Genomic DNA, 19,495 nt, shown 5'->3' with positions numbered 1-19,495 from the left:
AAGGAAGATTTGAAGATTTGGCAAATCTTTTTGGAAGACTTTAATGGAACTTTGTTGATCCAGGAGGCCGGTTGGTCGGACGACCAATTGTGTTTGTTTACAGATGCGTCGGGTGCTCATGGATTTGGGGCTTTTCTGAATGGTATGTGGTGTGCGGGGGCCTGGCCGGAGGTTTGGGTGGAATGGGGTTTGAAAAGGAATCTGACATTTTTGGAGTTGTTCCCATTGGTGGTAGCTTTGAGAATTTGGCCTGAACATCTCAGGGACAAAAGGGTTTGTTTCCACTCTGACAATTTGGGGGTGATGTGGGCGATTAATCGCTTGACAGCGAATTCTCCGGCCGTGATCCGTTTACTGAGGGCATTTGTGTTGGAATGCTTGAGGTGTAATGTATCATGGAGGGCGGTACATGTCCCTGGACGGCTTAATGTAATTGCTGATTCTTTATCCCGGTTCCAGTGGGATCGATTCCGAGAGGTGGCTCCGGGGGCGGATGCGGAAGGTTGGGAGTGCCCGGAGGATCTGTGGCAACTTGGCTGCCAGGAACATTGAGTCTGGTACAAGGGGCTTTAGCTCCTAACACATGGAGGGCTTACGTCCGAGTGTGGAAGTTGTGGAGGATTAGAATGGAGCTGGATTATCAAGAAGGTACTATGGAGGAGGAGATGAGATCTTTGGTAGAGTGGATAAGATGCTGGGGGAGGGAAGGGCTATCGCCCTCAGAAATACGGAGGAGGATGGCGGCTTTGGCGTTCCTGTTCAAACTGTTGGGACAGGTAGATTTGACAAAAATCTTTGTGGTACGAATGGCGGTGAAGAGTCTGTGTAAGAGGAAGGCGCGGGCAGATGGTAGGCGGCCGCTAACATTTGCCATTTTAGAAGGTGTGATTGGGAGGCTGGGGGGTATTTGTTCCTCAGGTTACGAGGAAAAGTTATTTAAGGTGGCATGCGTGCTGGCTTTTTTCGGAGCATTTAGGGTATCGGAGCTCATGGGGAGGAATCGGGGGGACTTAGGAGGCTTGGCTAGGCAGGACGTGGTGTTGCAAGAAGAGTTAGTGGAGCTTTGGGTGAGGAGGTCCAAGACGGATCAGGAAGGGAGAGGTGCCATGGTAGTGCTGCGTGCGATTGGGGGCCGATGCTGTCCAGTTGGTTCGGTCCGGGAATTTTTTGAGGTATCAAAGAATTCATCGGGTCCACTGTTGGTGCACAATGATGGGATGCCCTTATCTAGGTATCAGTTTGTGGCGGTGGTGCGAAAGGCGTTAGTGGCGATGGGGTTGAGAGGGGAAGATTTCAGTTCACATTCATTTCGAATTGGGGCAGCGACGGAGGCAGCATCCCTAGGTTTGGATGGTGGGGTGATCAGAAAGATTGGCAGATGGAGGTCTGAAAGATTTCAAGGGTACGTGAGGCAGGGGCTGGTGGTACAGCCAGGGGGTTATTGATAAGTGGAATTCTTTGCTTTATTTGACAGGGCCGGTGTCTTGCTGGATCTTAGGGCACTCCTACATATTTTGGGCGAGGAAAGCGGCAGCTGTTAAGGATAATGGGTTGCAATTGGGTTTCTCCAGGGAGCAGGTGCATATACGGTGGTTGGGGGTCCGAGGTATGAAGTGGGCCCAAGTGGTTGGGAAGGTAGCAGAATATGCCAGGGTGTTTCCCCCCCCCTCAGTTGTTAGTTCTCCATGTGGGAGGGAACGACTTAGGGTGTATGCCTCAGAAAGATTTGTTATGGGGAATGAAGAGTGGGATTGATAGGTTGTTATCACTGTTCCCGGGTATAATTTTAGTGTGGTCAGAGATTGAGAGAAGGGTGGTATGGCGGTCAGCTTGGGACACCAAGAAATTGGAAGCTTCCAGAAGGAAGGTAAACAGGACAGTCAGTGGGTATATTAGGAAGCTGGGCGGAGTGAGCCTTAGACATGTGGAATTTGAAGGGGAGTCGGGCAGGTGTTTCTATTTGAAGGATGGGGTCCATTTGAATGAAGTTGGTCTGCACCTGTTTAATTTCACTATTAAGGAGGGGATCGAAAAGGCCTTGGCCCTGTGTGGCGGTACTCGCTGAAGGCGAGTGGTGGTGGGGTGCTTGCTGTGATCTGTTGAGGCTTACGCCTGATAGATAGTAGCTGGTATTTCTGTCGGTAATAGAAAGTGAAAGTGATGGTGGACGCCCGCCCCTGAAAAGGGGTGGGGGCTTATGGAGAGGTTAAAGGCAAGCACTGGGTGAATTGTTAGATATGAGGTTGTAATGTTTATAAAGTTTAACTTGTGTTGTTGATTAATAAACGGGCTGCAGCCTTTTCTTCCCCATAAAGTTTGTGGTGTCTTATTGTGAATGGATGGAGTGGACTCAGAAATGGGGGGTCAAGTCTAGCCCGGAGGATGCATAGAGGAAGGGCTATTTGACCCCACTTTATGGGAGCGATGGTAGGCTCCGCTGTGGGGGTGGAGGTTGATAGGAGGAGATAAATACTCCTCCCCTGCCGACAGTTGGCACTTGCAGAGTTTTGAGCAGCACGGAAGGGGGAAGTTTTCCCGCCCTCCCTCCCCAAGATTAGAGGCTAGTTTGGTTGTCGCAGCTACGGCGGGGTGCTTGCTGTGATCTGTTGAGGCTTACACCTGATAGATAGTAGCTGTTACTTCTGTCTGTAATAGAAAGTGAAAGTGATGGTGGACGCCCCGCCCCTGAAAAGGGGTGGGGGCTTATGGAGAGGTTAAAGGCAAGCACTGGGTGAATTGTTAGATATGAGGTTGTAATGTTTATAAAGTTTAACTTGTGTTGTTGATTAATAAACGGGCTGCGGCCTTTTCTTCCCCATAAAGTTTGTGGTGTCTTATTGTGAATGGATGGAGTGGACTCAGAAATGGGGGTTCATAGACACTTAATGTTTTATTAGTACACAGCAGTGGCTAGGAGTTTATATCATTAGTAATGGTTCTCCAACCACAGTTATGTATGATCACTTGTATCTAGTGACCAGGAGGCACGGTCTGAACTAGACCTTAAAATGCCCTTTAATTATTATTATTTTTTCCAGTAAAATACCCACATTCGTTGTTCACATTTTCTCACTGCCCAAGAGCAACCACAATCAATTTTTCTACAAATGTTTAATGTAGCTCACGTAATATGTATTTAATTTTAAAAGTTATCACCGCACACAATCAGAAAGCGATTACTCTATTCCTTAATTCCTAATAACCAATATGAGTTTGGTAAGAACACTCTGGTTTACACAAATCCAAAGTAGTTTCTATATTATTTTATTTATTGTATCTTACCTTGTACAAATATTTAAAATATCAGAATAGTTCTAGTGATAAAAACGTGTATAATGCTTTTAAGAACAATGGAAGATTCAAATCCGCTGATTTAACCCCAAATCATTAGATGAGAATTCCTGAGTGTATACACTAATCTTTGATAAAATGCATTGATGCTTCATTATTCCCAGAAGATGAAATGTGGAGCGTATTGGGAGTAGATTTCGATATAACTTTGTAAACACTCTCGATTTCAGAAAGATAAAAACTCCTCTCCAGCTGTATATTTTATTATAATTTACTTAAATAAAATCATGTTACATACTGTAGCAATATTCAGGATGGAGCGCGACACAGTATATCATTTGCTTACTTAGGGCATCACTTGCCGATGTCCACGGTAGTCTGATCACGCCCCCCCCATAGTCCTCAGAGCTCTATGATTGGTTCCAGCTAAGCTAATGGGCTGATATCCATGCATTTAAATACCCTCAGACGCCGGCGCGCGTCACCTTTGAAAAAGCCGAAACGTTATCGGCGAAACATGTTAGGGAGGGGTATTTGTTAAATACCCTGTTTAGTTGTTTTTTAAATGGCATAACTTACTCGAATTTATTTATTTAAACAGTGGCAACTTGTTGAAATTTAGGACTTCATTAGTACTGTTTCACAGTGATAGTGGCATATACTTGGGGCTAGTTATTTGACAAAGTATAATAGCCTTAACGGCTAGGTGCTCATTTTGGCTGCCTTTAGCCTTATTAACAGCTAAATAAGTATGTACAATCGATAAGTTTAAATGCCTATTTTAATTTTGTGTGCATGTGTGTGGACTGTTAGGAATTATCAATAGAGCACGGGGAATGTATTTATTAAAAAAAACCTTTATTTAAAAGTACTACGATTTGCAAACTCGGAGCCAAATAGTGAGCACAATATCTATAACAGTGCTTCCCTTAAACCAAAACTGAACGCTGTATATATCTAGGATCAGCTATTGAGAGAAGCATACATGATAGCTGTGCGTGTGTCTCACTAAGTTGATAATCTAAACGACTAATTGCAGATATATGTGGATGTGTGTGGGCTGTCCAGAATTACAAGGACAATATTAAATATTTATATGTACAGTACACGCTATTAATAGTACTGTGATATGTAATTTGGAGAACAATAGTGGGTAAAACACCGATAACAGCACATCCTTCACACTCCAAACGAATACCGCACATTGTAAAGGCTAATCAGCAGGGTGAAGCAAACTTGACGAATGTGTCTCCTATAATCCGTATTAATTATTATACCTGCAATATTATAGCATAAAAAGTGACACCAGTAACCAACAGTCGTGCATCAATATATGCAATTGGTGAACGATCATATATGCAAGAGTAGCAATTCAATTGATGTATAAGGCTATTAGATATAGCAGCCAATTAATCCAGTATAATAACATATGCCACTAAATATAATTCTCTTAATTATAAGAGGAATCATCCATCAGTGAGAACTTAGATTACAGTTATTAGAGTTTATAATTAATAAAAGAGAAATATTATTATTGATTAAAATACAGACTCTTATTACTATTTTTTCAATTCAGTTATTTCTAAGTACACCAAGCACCGCAGCATGATATACAAATGATTAGAGAAGTCCACCCCCTATGGTATCCCCTTATACAAGTGTAATCTATCACGATATTTAAAATTATTTCTCTGAGAAATAAGTGCATATACTAATAACTACTACTATGGTGGGATAGTTCTAACATCCAAGGAAACCAATATGAGATAGAAATCAATATATATATATATATAGATATAAGTTTACCTACAATTTTCTACCCTACACCATCTATTTTTTATATGGTCTCTTAATCTCATATAACTTTAATAGCATGAAGGAATTTTGACTTTCATGCAGGTGCGCCATTCTGATGGATATAAGGACAGAGATAATCTGACACACTTATTATACCAATACTAATATATCACTGCAGTACTGCAGGTCCTAAGCAATTTACTCTCAAATAATTTCAAGCCACTCTTATTATTTGTCGAGTTGTTATGTGTTTTTAAAGTGCACACACTCACACATTATATATTTTTATCTAGTTTAGTTCTAATAAAAGTTATATTTTAATTCTCTTTTTCAACCCACTGGCTTCGATTGGTAATTATTGAAGTCTTCATTTCAATTCACAACTCTCCTTTCAGGAATTGAAGTGCTACATAAGTGCATTCTTTTAGTCCTTACCCGTCTATGGGTTTAGACTATATTTGTAACTTGTATGTTTCTATGCACAAGCACTCTAGCTCATAAGGTGTATATATATATATATATAAAAACAAAAGAATGGTCAGCGCTCAAAGTTAATGTATGAACTGCTATTTACAATAAATATATATTCTCATCCACTATTAAGAATAAATATATTTATATAGATATATGTCTCTATATATGCAACAATTTATAGTTAGTGCAAATGGCAGTCTTATTCGGATGGAAAGTCTGTGGATGTATAATATTCCATATAGTCCACAAAGCTAGTTCCCGTGTGCTATAGGTGTGGGCAGCCCGTCTGGTCTAAAGATGATCCCCCGCAAGGTGAGGTTCTTCTCGAATTGTCTGGAAAAGTATAGAAAGAGACAGGCGCACAGGGGCACACTTCGTGTAATACGTTCACAGAAGTAACATAAAAAGCAAACAGTGGGGGATTTATCCGCGCTCACCTGGTGTACCCTCAAGTAGTGAGGTACTAGAAGTGCACTTATATGGTTGTACTCTGTTCCTTTTCTCCCTTCTCGTGTGTCCGCGATCCTCCGGTGTTAGGTGTATCTTCAGTGGATCACCGTTATCCGTTGTCAGTGATAAGGGGAGTAAGGGGATATTATATGTATAGAGGTGTGTGTATGTTTGTTCTACTTGCATCCTAATCAGACAAGTGTGTCTGTTTTATACTATTCAAAATAAATATATGGTTTTATAATCTCTGTTATACTATAGTGTATTGTGTGGTCAATTTAGATATATAGACTATACACACACCTCTATACATATAATATCCCCTTACTCCCCTTATCACTGACAACGGATAACGGTGATCCACTGAAGATACACCTAACACCGGAGGATCGCGGACACATGAGAAGGGAGAAAAGGAACAGAGTACAACCATATAAGTGCACTTCTAGTACCTCACTACTTGAGGGTACACCAGGTGAGCGCGGATAATTCCCCCACTGTTTGCTTTTTATGTTACTTCTGTGAACGTATTACACGAAGTGTGCCCCTGTGCGCCTGTCTCTTTCTATACTTTTCCATATATATATATATATATATATATATATATATATATATATACCAATTCAAATGATATGTCTGCATACAATTAAAAATACATATCTGCGTATTAATGCACACATATATAGAAAAATATAGTGACATTATTTAATTTGAATTACTTATCCAATTGGACATTTAACTGAGCATTCCTCTCTTATTTGTATAGTGCTTTTGCTATTTTTTGCTTAACGAATTAGTCCAAAAAAAAACGTTCATGATTCAGGTAGGGCATGTAATTTTAAACAATTTTCCAATTTACTTTTATCACCAATTTTTCTTTTTTCTCTTGGTATTCTTAGTTGAAAGCTTAACCTAGGAGGTTCATATGCTAATTTCTTAGACTTTGAAGGCCTCCTCTTAAGAATGCATTTTAACAGGTTTGTCACCACTAGAGGGTGTTAGTTCATGTTTTTCATATAGATAACACTGTGCTCGTGCACGTGAAGTTACCTGGGAGCCATCACTGATTGGCTAAACTGCAAGTCTGTCAAAATAACTGAAATAAAGGGGCAGTCTGCAGAGGCATAGATACAAGATAATCACAGAGGTAAAAAATATATAAATATAACTGTGTTGGTTATGCAAAACTAGGGAATGGGTAAACAAGTGATTATCTTATCTATCTTTTAAAACAATAACAATTCTGGTGTAGACTGTCCCTTTAAGACTGTCAACATGGTTTTACATCTGATTGATTAGTGAGACTAGTAAAAGGGATTGATTAGTGAGACTAGTAAAAGGAAAAATAAACACTTCTCACTTCTGTGTAAACAGTGAACTTTGTTCTTTTTATTGGCAAAACTTTAAATCTGTAAACCAGGTTTAAAAATAAAAAATGTACTGCTCCCTAGAGAGGCTAAAAAAAAAACATTTGTAACCCGCAAATCCTGCAAATAAATGAAATAATTTAGGCAATTTGTAGTATTTGGAAGTTACCAAAAAAAAAAATTAAAAAATATTTCATGATTCATATGCAGCATACAATTTTAAACAACTTTCCAATTTACATCTATTATCTCATTTTCTTTGTTCTCTTGGCATCCTTTGCTTAAAAGCCTACCTTGGTAGGCTCAGGAGCAGCAATGCACAACAGGGAGATAGCTGCAGATTGGTGGCTGCACTTATATCCCTCTCATGATTGGCTCACCTGACGTATTCAGCTAGCTCACAGTAGTGCATTCTTGCACATTCAACAAAAAATATCAAGAGAATGAAGCAAATTTGATAATAGAAGTACATTGGAAAGTTTATAAAACTGCATGCTCTATCTGAATCATGAAATAAGAAATGTGAGTTTTATTTCCCTTTAAGTCTCCAACAATACACATTCTGAAAGTAAAAATAAAATATTTGGGGAAAAATAATACATAAATAACTTTTTCTTTCAATGTTTTCAATAACATTATAACAACATCCACAATTGTATTGGATTTAAATTGAGAGGGGCAAGTAAAAAATAAATCTGCATTTTCTTGTGTATGTACAGTATTTTATAACTATGGCTTTAAATATAGGTAACTTTTCTGCTATTTATCAAAATGTTTCTTGCTAATATAAAGTAACACATTTATATTGTGATATTCAGTAAGCACAGTTTGTTTCCTGCTTTATGAAGCATTCAGTCTACTTTTTTGTACTTAAATTGCGAGGGGTGAATCTCATGTCACTGGGATTTAGTGAAAACAGTTCAGTCTGGAAATTCATATCATTTTGTTATCTTAGAAAAATGGCTTAAAGATGTAGACATCATTAAGTAAAGGATATAAAATGATCTGGAAACATAAAGTATATTGTTATACTTTTTTTTATTATACTGTGAACTCACCAATGACCTTGATGTTAAATGTACAACTCGCTTGGTTGCCAGATGGATCTGTTGCTATATATGTGACAGACACTTCTCCTATTGGAAACATGTAGGGTGGTATAAAAGCTGGAGAAACCTGAATAGAAACCTTAAATACAGAGAAAAATAGTTTACAACTCAAAAAAACTAACAAAGTATTTGTATATTTATCTTAGTTGAGTTATTTGTATTATTGTTTTTAATTAAAATATTAGTTGCAGTTTTTTTCTATAAGGTCAAGTATATTTCAAAATAACAAACAATGTGTATGTTTCCATCTGTGAATATTTGTTGTGATGTGGATTGTGCTAAATCAGAAATGTGATATAACTTTTAAAATTTGAAATAGCATTCAGTCAAATTTACTGTAATGCATAAGTAATCTATTATTTATACAAAGTTGATTTTTTCATTAGCTCATGGTTACTTTAGTGATTAGATTTAAATCTGAAATACATTTATGTCTTCTATATATTTATTTTTTAAATGAATCTGTTTTTATATATTCTAAATGTATACATTTAGATCATAACAGGAACAACAGAAAACAATCACATGTTCTGATGAAAACAATAAAAGTGATAAGCACAAAGAAATATTTGGTAAAAATGCAAAAGCCCATATGTGTTGTAACAACAATTATCTGGATATTACAGTCAACATGTTTTCAAATGAGCATTTAAAGGGACATTAAAGAAAAAATTAAACTTTCATAATTTGGATAGAGCATGCAATTTTAAACAACTTTCCAATTTATGTCTGCTATCAAATATGCTTTGTTTGTCTTGGTATCTTTTATTGAAGAGTACAACTAGGTAGGCTCATAAGAGCTCAGAAGTGTGCAAGTGTCAGTTAAGTACTCTATGGCAGCAGTGTTTTGCAACATTATTTGTAACTTTATTATATAATGTTGCAAAACACTGCTGCCATAAAGTACTAAAGACACGTGTACACTCCTGAGCTCTTATGAGCCCACCTAGTTTAACTTTTCAATTAAAGATACCAAGAGTACAAAACAAATTTGATAACAGACGTAAATTGGAAAATTGTTTAAAATTGCATGCTCTATCCGAATCATGAACGTTTAATTTTCACTTTACTGTCCCTTTAAGAGTAGAAATTTATATTACAAAATATTTATATATAAATGTTATCTCCTGATCCCAAAAATGAAAAATTAGAGCCATGATCTTGTACTAACAAACAGCTATGTGCTTCTTTATATTGATCCACCGCCACCAACAAATAGTTTGCATCAGTATGAAAATAAAAATCATTTCAGTTTGTAAGAAACTTGAAAAGTTAATGATGAAGAGTTTTACCAGTGTGTAAGATTTTTCTCCTTTATTTTCTTTATCTGCAAAACTAATCAGTTCATTACAGGAACATAAAATATTGTACCTTTGCTTCTCACAAAAGCAGATGGTCCATCACACAGCCAAACCCACACAACAAATTTAATTGCAATTAGTATCAGAAAATCAAGCAACCGTGTCTCCAGGCAGCCCATCTGTGTTGTTATGTACACACCTAATAAGGCAAACCTGTCCAACCTCCAAATTGAAAGGCCATTTATCTTTATAATAAAAGTTTACATTTGAAGCCAATAAGATTGTAGTTTCTAACATTCCCAGAAACAATGCAGAAGTAATGCGTGATTTTTCAGTTTGGGGCATGTGGAGTTGTCAGAGGAATAGACATGCTTTAGAAGTGAGATATAACAAGTGATATAAACATTTATAATTAGCTATTATTCAACTGTGTTGGTCAGTTAAAGGGTAAGAAGCTCTTTAAAAGAATTGGTTTGGTTAACAATATTTTTCTACAACCTCTTAAAAACTAAGAAGATTCCACAGATAACTAATGTTTTGTCATTATATGCCTCATGCTATGATAAGGATAACAGAGAGAGGGGCTGAGGTCGCTCATTTCAGTCTCATGTCAGTGTATGTGTATTTGGGTGGAGCTAGCTCCAATCAGTGAGTCTCTGAGGATATCAGTGCCTGTGTAGAAAACAAGATGGCTGCCTGAGCTAGTAACATCTATGATGGATAACTATAACAGAAACAGAAACAGAGGCGCCACATGTGTAGATCAATGAGGACCACAATATCCAAGCAAGACAAGATACAGGGTACTCACAAACATAAAGGCACTCTGTTGTGCCTATAGAAGCAGGCTGGTATTCTTGCAGCAAACCAGCTGGCTGTACTAAGGAATCCCCGTCGTGGTCAACAGCACTGGTATCCTGTAGCTACAGGCCTCCAAACAGCAACCCTTGCCTGGATCACTTTCTGCGAGTTGGAACTGGAGTAAGAAGGGGAAAAGGGCTGATCCGCCCTTAGGTTACTTACAAGGAGACTTGCAACACTGACACCAGACTTGTAAAAAGTGAAATTAGTATTTATTATTATACAGAATAAAAATACCAACAGTGTAACAAATTACAGCTGGGTGTGTAAAAGCAAATCTCCTTTTAAATACAGAGATAATAGCGACGCGTTTCTCGGGGATAGCCCCGTTTCCTCAGGCTTGTATGATATATATGTATATCTAAGGGCGGATCAGCCCTTTTCCCCTTCTTACTCCAGTTCCAACTCGCAGAAAGTGATCCAGGCAAGGGTTGCTGTTTGGAGGCCTGTAGCTACAGGATACCAGTGCTGTTGACCACAACGGTGATTCCTTAGTACAGCCAGCTGGTTTGCTGCTAGAATACCAGCCTGCTTCTATAGGCACAACAGAGTGCCTTTATGTTTGTGAGTACCCTGTATCTTGTCTTGCTTGGATATTGTGGTCCTCATTGATCTACACATGTGGCGCCTCTGTTTCTGTTTCTGTTACAGTTATCCATCATAGAAGTTATATCATCCCTGGGGGTGAAGACTGAGAGCTGCCTGTTTATCATACGGATTTTGGGACATTTTGGGACTTATCTATTGCCAAACTGGTTACTAGTGCTACGTTTGTATATATATATTTTGTATTGTACAATTTTAACATCTTTACATTATGTATATTGTGTTATGAGATGCACATTTATTTTTTGGTAATATCTATCATTGCCTTCTAGCGCCTCCTATAGGAGATCTGTGGTACCAAGTATAACAGGTATTCCTGTATTTTTATTTGAGCTAGTAACATAGTGCAGTGTGTACACAGATGTTTGCCTGATGTACATTAAATCAGCAATAACAAGGACTGTTGTTAAACCACTGAGAGGAAATATTTACCTGAGCTGTATATGTGCATTATACCTTTATGTCAGATCTGACACATCACACTACATTTCCCCCCCAAAAAAAAATAATAATGATAGTTTGTTCTATAAAATAATGTTCCAGTCATTATCTTACTTAAGAGCTGCAGAGTGCATTAATGTTCATTTCTATAAATAAATGATTACATCTAGTGTTCCAAGTTGTCAGTATAGAATTTCACCAGTGATAAATAGCTGGAAAACTACCAAAGACACCTCTATGTTCACAATTCATACGTTTTCTACAACCCCAATAATGAAAAAGTTGGGGGGACAGTATGGAAAATTGGAAAATGCAAAAATAAAATAAAAAGAGTCATTAAAAATTAAATTCACCCTGTACTATATTGAAACACATTATTAACACACTATTTGATGTTTTACTTTGTGAATTTAATGTATTCTTTAAAATATACACTTATTTCAAAACAGATAACTGCAACACATTCCAAAAATGTTGAGACAGTCAACTGTTTACCACTGTGTAACATTACCATTTCTTTTAATAACACTTATTAAGCGTTTGGGCAATGAAGATGCCAGTTGGTTAAGTTTATTTTATGCTTTATAATGCGCCACACATTCTCAATCAGAGACAGGTCAGGACTGCAGACAGGCCAATGCTAGCACCCGCACTCTCTGATTATGTATCCATGTGCTTGTAATCCAGGCAGAATGTGGTTTGGTATTATGTCTTGCTCGAAAATACAGGGCCTCCCTGGAAAAGACGATGTCTAGATGGCAGCATATGTTGCCCCATAGTATACACATATCTTTCTACATTAATGATGCCCTCACAGATGTGCAATTTACCAATGTGCACTGACACCCCCTCATACTATGACAGATGTTGGTTTTTAGACCTGACGCTGATAACAGCTTGGATGATCCTTTTCCTCTTTGGCCTGGAGAACAAAGCGGCTGTTTTTTCCAAAAACTATTTGAAATGTTGACTCTTCAGACTACAAAACACAATTCCACTGTGCTACTTTCCATCTCAGATGAGACCAAGCCCATAGAAGTCTGCTGCACTTCTGGACAGTGTTTATGTATGGCTTCTGCTTTGCATAGTAAAGCCTAACTTGCATCTGTGGATGCAGTGGCAAATGGTGTTGACTGACAAAGGTTTATCAAAGAATTCCCAAGCCCCTGCCAGGATATCCATTAAAGACTCATGATGGTTTTTGAGACAGTGACGTCTCAGGGATCGGAGATCATGTGCATTCATAAGTGGTTTTCGGCCTTGCCCTTTATGCACCAAGATTTGACCGGATTCCTTGAATCTTTTAATTATATTGTGCACTGTAGAAGGTGAAATGCCCAAAATTCTACCGATTTGTCTTTGGGGAATGTTCTCAAAGTGTTGGATTATTTACTGACACATCTGTGGGCAGATTGGCGATCCTCCACCCATCCTTGTTCTTGAAGGATTAGACCTTTATTGGAGGCTCCTTATATACTATGATTACACGATAGCCTCACCTGTTTCACATCATCTTCTTATTTCAACTTGTCACATCGCTATTAGTCCTAAATTGTCCCTGTCCCAACTTTTTTGGAATGTGTTGCAGTCATCCGTTTTGAAATGAGTGTATATTTTATTTTCAAAAATACATTCAATTCACAAAGTAAAACATCAAATAATGTGTTAATAATGTGTTTTCAATATAGTGCAGGGAGAACTGAATTTTCAAATTACCTCTTTTTATCTGTTTTTTTTGCATTTTCCATACTGTCCCAACTTTTTTGGAATTGGAGTTGTATTATCATATGCTGGTAGAAAGGAAAAATTTAACACAAACAGTAGAAAATGAAAATTTGATAGATACTAAATAATTGCATTTAAGTAATTTCCCAAAATTTGATGGTAGATAACAGTAACACATTGAACATACAATTAATGGCAATTCACTCAGTTTAAAATGTAATAAGTATTTTGTTGAAACATGGAACCAGGTAGTGTGCACATATATGAGTATGTAATGATGCATAAAGGAAAGCAAACAAACAGATCCACTGCCGTATGCAGTGAAGGCGTGAGGACCACTTCTCAAGTTGGGTAATACATGAGGCCCTTTTCTTTAAGGAACCTTGATTTAAAAGCTATAGATTATACACTATTCTTTGTATCATAAGTCTAATATTTTAATTATACAATGATAAATTTAAAGTATTGTTTTGCCATTTAAAGTGACATAAGAAAAGAGGGCATTTTGATATGTTTTGCAGTTTATATTTTTTTGTTTTTAGAAAAATAAATAATTATGTGCTGAAAAATAAACCTTTTTCTTTTCTAATGCATATGGGCTGAATCACTGCCTACTAGTGACATATGGGGGTGCTCCTTATTAGCCTGTGAGTTTCTATCTCAAAAGTTATACACTTCCTAAAATCCAAATAAACTATTTTAATTAACCTTTATCATGAAAAAAAAAACATGTTTAAACCGTTCTCTTTCATATTCATGATATAAATTTGTTGAGATTTATGTTGCTTTAATTTCCTTAATTTTATATAAGATGTAATTTAATTTAAGACAAATATGAGCAGAAAAGTAGAACTATACTTCAAACAATACAATTAGATTATGTTTTCTGATAACTGAACAGACAAGTATTTGCAGACAATTTCTCTAAGTTTGGAAATGCAGAAGTTTTTATGTGAGGGATTCAGTTCTGTTTCACTCCACAGAGGTCAAGGTCACTGAATACTTCAAAATGTATTGAAGTGTGAATCATCCGCACAATAGATTTTTATTACTCCTAGAGTACTGGATATTTTCAATGTTGGTCTGTACAAAAACACAGCCATAAATAACCAGTCTTGCTTGGGTTCTGCTCACCTCTTCACCTGAATTGTCTTTTGCTTCTGGGACTTTCCAATTTATTTCTGCAGAATTCTGGTGCTGTATATTGTCAGCAAGAATGTCTTCTGGACAGATTATTTCAGGAGGCTCAATATCTAGGGATTTAAAGCATATTACAGAGTTAAATAAATATTACACATACCTTTATGTAAACTAGACTAGTAAAATAATCAATTTGTATATGGGTGGTTCTAATTTTAAGCTATTTGAGGGTTTATCCCAGATCATTTGCATCCAAAATGTAGCTATATTATAGACATTGACCTTAACTGAAAGTCAAGTGCAATTGATAACACAGAGTGCATTATTTTAAACTCGGCCTCATGCAATCAATAATGCCCCATCAGGTATTACAAGTTGTTGCTTAAAATGTTTACCCAAAGCATTTTTAACACACCTGTTAAGAAGCTTTAGTAGTGCACTTAACACACTCATATTACAAGTCATCAGTTAAGTGTCTTGCTCAAGCACAATCCAAAATATGGCTTTCTCATTTAACACTTTGAAAAACAGGCATTATCTGTTATGTCTTGCTATTGTGCATTCAAACTCATAAAAGGTATATAGCAAAGGACTTTACCAAAAACTCCACTATATGAGCAGATTAGCGCTCAACCGGTACCCAACATTAATTTTAGTGCACTTAACAAAGGATATCAAGAGTAAAAAGCAAAATTTGACAGTAATTTGGAGAGTTGTTTAAAACCTCCTACTTTATCTGAGTCATGAAAGTTTAATCTTGACTTTACTTCCCCTTTATGCACCTGCACTATATGATATAAATAGTGTAGCACGCACAATAAATATTAAACATAGACTTTTAATACCAGCCACAAAAGCATACAGTATAGATTTAGCTCCAATGATTTTTACACCACATGCTGTTTTGCAGTTCGGTGCTCATCCAGCAATTTGGCCCTGTATGTTTTAAATCTGCCACCTCTATACTAGTATACTAGGGTTGAAAACCCTCCCTTATTTCTAGGGATCTCTCTTATTTGCCCAACGTTTTTACAGTATCACAGGTTCCAGCATTTATCTGCTCTTTGAACATTTTTCTCCCTTATTTTTTACAGAATGTAAAAATCTTAATTTCAAACATTTAATAACTACTGTATAATTTGATTTGTAATATAATCCAGAACCATATTCTGCTATTAGTGGCAGATGATGGTCTAGTAGACACAGTAAAACAAACTGTAGGCAATGTGGTTTATCCAACAAAACTCCCTTCTCTGAGTCATGCAACCAGCTTGAGGCTCTTTTGTAAAGGAGTGTACAGGTGTAGTAAACATGCATGCAAGGCATGCAAGTATTTGAATTCAGGAGATCAATTTTCAACTGAGGCCATGGGCAAAGTTTTTGAATACAGAGAATGTTTAAACATATGCAATCTATTTATAGTACAGTGCCATGTCCAATACGGTGGGCTCATGACACATGGAGTAAGTTAGAAAACACCTAACTAATATAAAGGCGGCCACTCTATCGATACCTCTTATTCAGCATTTGAAACCAACTAACACTCTAAGATGGACTATAATACAGAAAACCACAGATAGGGTAGAAAACCTGGATTACATTCTAGCAAAGAAAGAGATCTTTTGGATTTTTGAATTACAGACGAGAATACCAAAGGATCTTAATTCAGAATTCGACCTAATAAATTTTGGCAGTAATGTTTATTCAAGTGATTATAAAATAAAGTAGAAAAATAGAAACCCACAAAAAAAGTGAAAGATCACTAGAATTCCTTAGCAGGTGTGAAACGTGAAGGGGTCTAATTTATATAATTTAATTAATTTCATTATTTTTTTATATTGCTAGGTCCCTTTAACAGAAGATTAGCGGTTTAGCAAAGAAAGTCATTTAAAGTTGTGACCTTACAGGTTAGACAGAGGAAACAATGTTTATGAGAACCTTTCTATAAATAGTTTTTTTTCAACAATTACAGAAGGGAATATGTTAAGAATGTAACGAAATACAGTATAGATATCCTCTAGTCGATGTGAGGGAGGAACAATACAGCATCTTTATTTTATAAATGGAACAGTCGGTGATACACTCAGCGCCTACCCCAAAGTGACCCTAGCTTTGGGTATTGACTCCTAGTAGTCAATAAATATAATAGAAATTTAGAATAAAAAATCCAAAGCGCCTAAAAGGCTGGGTCTAGAGCTAATAAGAACAGATAAACAAATATATATATATAAAATAACAATTTAATAATACAAGCATGGATCCATGTTACAATCAAAGAACATATTAAAATAATTAAACTAAAAACAAAGGTTTCTGGTAGCGCCTCAGCGGACCGATCCCCCTTCTATGGGATTGTTGATCCTCTGTCACCTTGCTACAGGTGAGGGTCGCCTCGTTAGGGGCTATAACAAAAAATCTCTGTGTGTTCCTTGGTATAGCAGTAACGATCAACCCAGAGACTAATTGAAAAATGTGATGTGTAGTGGTGATGCACAAAAGATAAGAGAAAAAGAATGCTAAACCTCGCTAAAGGTAGTGAAAAAGATGCTCAACCTAGTTAGCAGTTTGAGATATATAAGAAGAAATTTTCGTGTGTGTCCCACACACACAATTGGTGTTACCTAATACTCTAAGTTGAGATAGTGATACGTGTAAGTGGTGTAACAATCAGTGAATCACGTGAAAAAATGTACAATCAATGCAAATCAATCAAACAGATGAATAAGGTCAATAGCAAAAAACAAATGAATAAGGTCAATAGCAAAAAACAAAAACAAATACAGTCCTTTAGAAAGTAATGTTCAATCCAACCATCCTAACGTGAAAAGAAGGGGTGAAAAAACAGTGGCCACTGTAATAAAAAGTTTGTTGTGTTCCTGATAAATTTCTGTTAAATCCTGTGAAATAGTGGCAGCCTGAAATACTACCAGGTAGTGGTGATGTAAAAATATATTTTCGTCAGGGGCCCGGCCAACCCGAAAAGTACCTGCACAGTATCTCTCCGGTTGCGGTTTACCGCACTGTATCCGGCGCCCGCAGCACACAAACCGCTCTTTTGTGTGCTGCGGGCGCCGGATACAGTGCGGTAAACCGCAACCGGAGAGATACTGTGCAGGTACTTTTCGGGTTGGCCGGGCCCCTGACGAAAATATATTTTTACATCACCACTACCTGGTAGTATTTCAGGCTGCCACTATTTCACAGGATTTAACAGAAATTTATCAGGAACACAACAAACTTTTTATTACAGTGGCCACTGTTTTTTCACCCCTTCTTTTCACGTTAGGATGGTTGGATTGAACATTACTTTCTAAAGGACTGTATTTGTTTTTGTTTTTTGCTATTGACCTTATTCATTTGTTTTTTGCTATTGACCTTATTCATCTGTTTGATTGATTTGCATTGATTGTACATTTTTTCACGTGATTCACTGATTGTCACACCACTTACACGTATCACTATCTCAACTTAGAGTATTAGGTAACACCAATTGTGTGTGTGGGACACACACGAAAATTTCTTCTTATATATCTCAAACTGCTAACTAGGTTGAGCATCTTTTTCACTACCTTTAGCAAGGTTTAGCATTCTTTTTCTCTTATCTTTTGTGCATCACCACTACACATCACATTTTTCAATTAGTCTCTGGGTTGATCGTTACTGCTATACCAAGGAACACACAGAGATTTTTTGTTATAGCCCCTAACGAGGCGACCCTCACCTGTAGCAAGGTGACAGAGGATCAACGATCCCATAGAAGGGGGATCGGTCCGCTGAGGCGCTACCAGAAACCTTTGTTTTTAGTTTAATTATTTTAATATGTTCTTTGATTGTAACATGGATCCATGCTTGTATTATTAAATTGTTATTTTTTATATATATATTTGTTTATCTGTTCTTATTAGCTCTAGACCCAGCCTTTTAGGCGCTTTGGATTTTTTATTCTAAATCTTTATTTTATAGCCCAATCAGATTAGTTTATGGTCTTAAAGAGAACCCAATACAGTGGACAGATCACTCAGCTATGACTAGGTCCATTGGCCGAAAACGGTTCAGCTGACCTGTGACGCTGTTGGCACTAATGTGTGCAAACAAGCTGATGAATTTTTATCACACATTTTCTTGCTTTTAAAGTGATGGATAATAAAGAAATAGTTTTTAAGAAAACATGTTCCCAAGGAGTTTCTGTGAGAATTGATCTACATTTGTGCCTGTACCGAGGTGGAGTGTGGAACAAAACTGTGATGGTACCATAGAGGGGTTCAAGTGATGGAAGCTTGGGACAATGGAAGAAAGTGGTGAGCGGATCATTTAACATTGATGAGGGGATGTAAAGTATACTTTTCCTATGGATGTTATACTATGATACAAATGCAGTTGTTGAAGGGTGAGTGCTGAGTAGTGAGCCCGAAGATGGAAAATGGCTTACAAGAACACTTTAATCCTTCCTATGGACCGAAGTGTTCTTGGTAGTAAGACATAAAGTTAAGCTTGAAATTGCAGCTCATGTAGATCCTACAAAAGGACTAATAATAATATGAATCTATTGTACTAAGAAATAATAAATGAGTGATCTAAAAATGTTAAGTTCTCCCTGCTTATTGCAGAAGACAGTGGATTTTTGTGTGTGAATCCTATATTTTACACTGCAAGCTAACAAAATACAGAAACAGATAAAAAATATAACAATGTTTTAGGCAGATACAAGTTATATCAGTAATGCCTCTCAAAATAGCTTTCATAGGATAAGATATCTATCTATCTATCTATCTATCTATCCATCTATCTATTTGAATGTAGTTGAAATTAAAGGTCATTAATATTTTAATATCAATGACCTAAACTGGGATATAGCCAAACAAGCCTGCTCAGCTGTAAGATATGTTGTCTGTGACCTCAGATTTTGCATCACTAGGCTGAACCTTGAGTTCTC

The 19,495-nt window shown here is 37.0% G+C and overlaps 1 protein-coding gene across 1 annotated transcript in view; it reads right to left on the bottom strand.

Annotated features, from left to right (window-relative positions):
* Nucleotides 1-19,495, bottom strand: part of SVEP1 (sushi, von Willebrand factor type A, EGF and pentraxin domain containing 1) — an 802,056-nt gene that overhangs the window by 528,867 nt on the left and 253,694 nt on the right. The window contains exons 8-9 of the mRNA XM_053702672.1: nucleotides 14,557-14,675; nucleotides 8,438-8,567 (exon numbers count right to left, since the gene is read on the bottom strand). Coding sequence (XP_053558647.1) covers nucleotides 8,438-8,567; nucleotides 14,557-14,675 — 249 coding nt within the window. The remainder of the gene's footprint in view (nucleotides 1-8,437; nucleotides 8,568-14,556; nucleotides 14,676-19,495) is intronic.

This window comes from Bombina bombina, chromosome 2 (genome assembly GCF_027579735.1).
Source record: "Bombina bombina isolate aBomBom1 chromosome 2, aBomBom1.pri, whole genome shotgun sequence".
In the NCBI taxonomy this organism is placed as follows: domain Eukaryota; kingdom Metazoa; phylum Chordata; class Amphibia; order Anura; family Bombinatoridae; genus Bombina; species Bombina bombina.
This window is presented reverse-complemented; position numbering and strand designations above follow the sequence as displayed.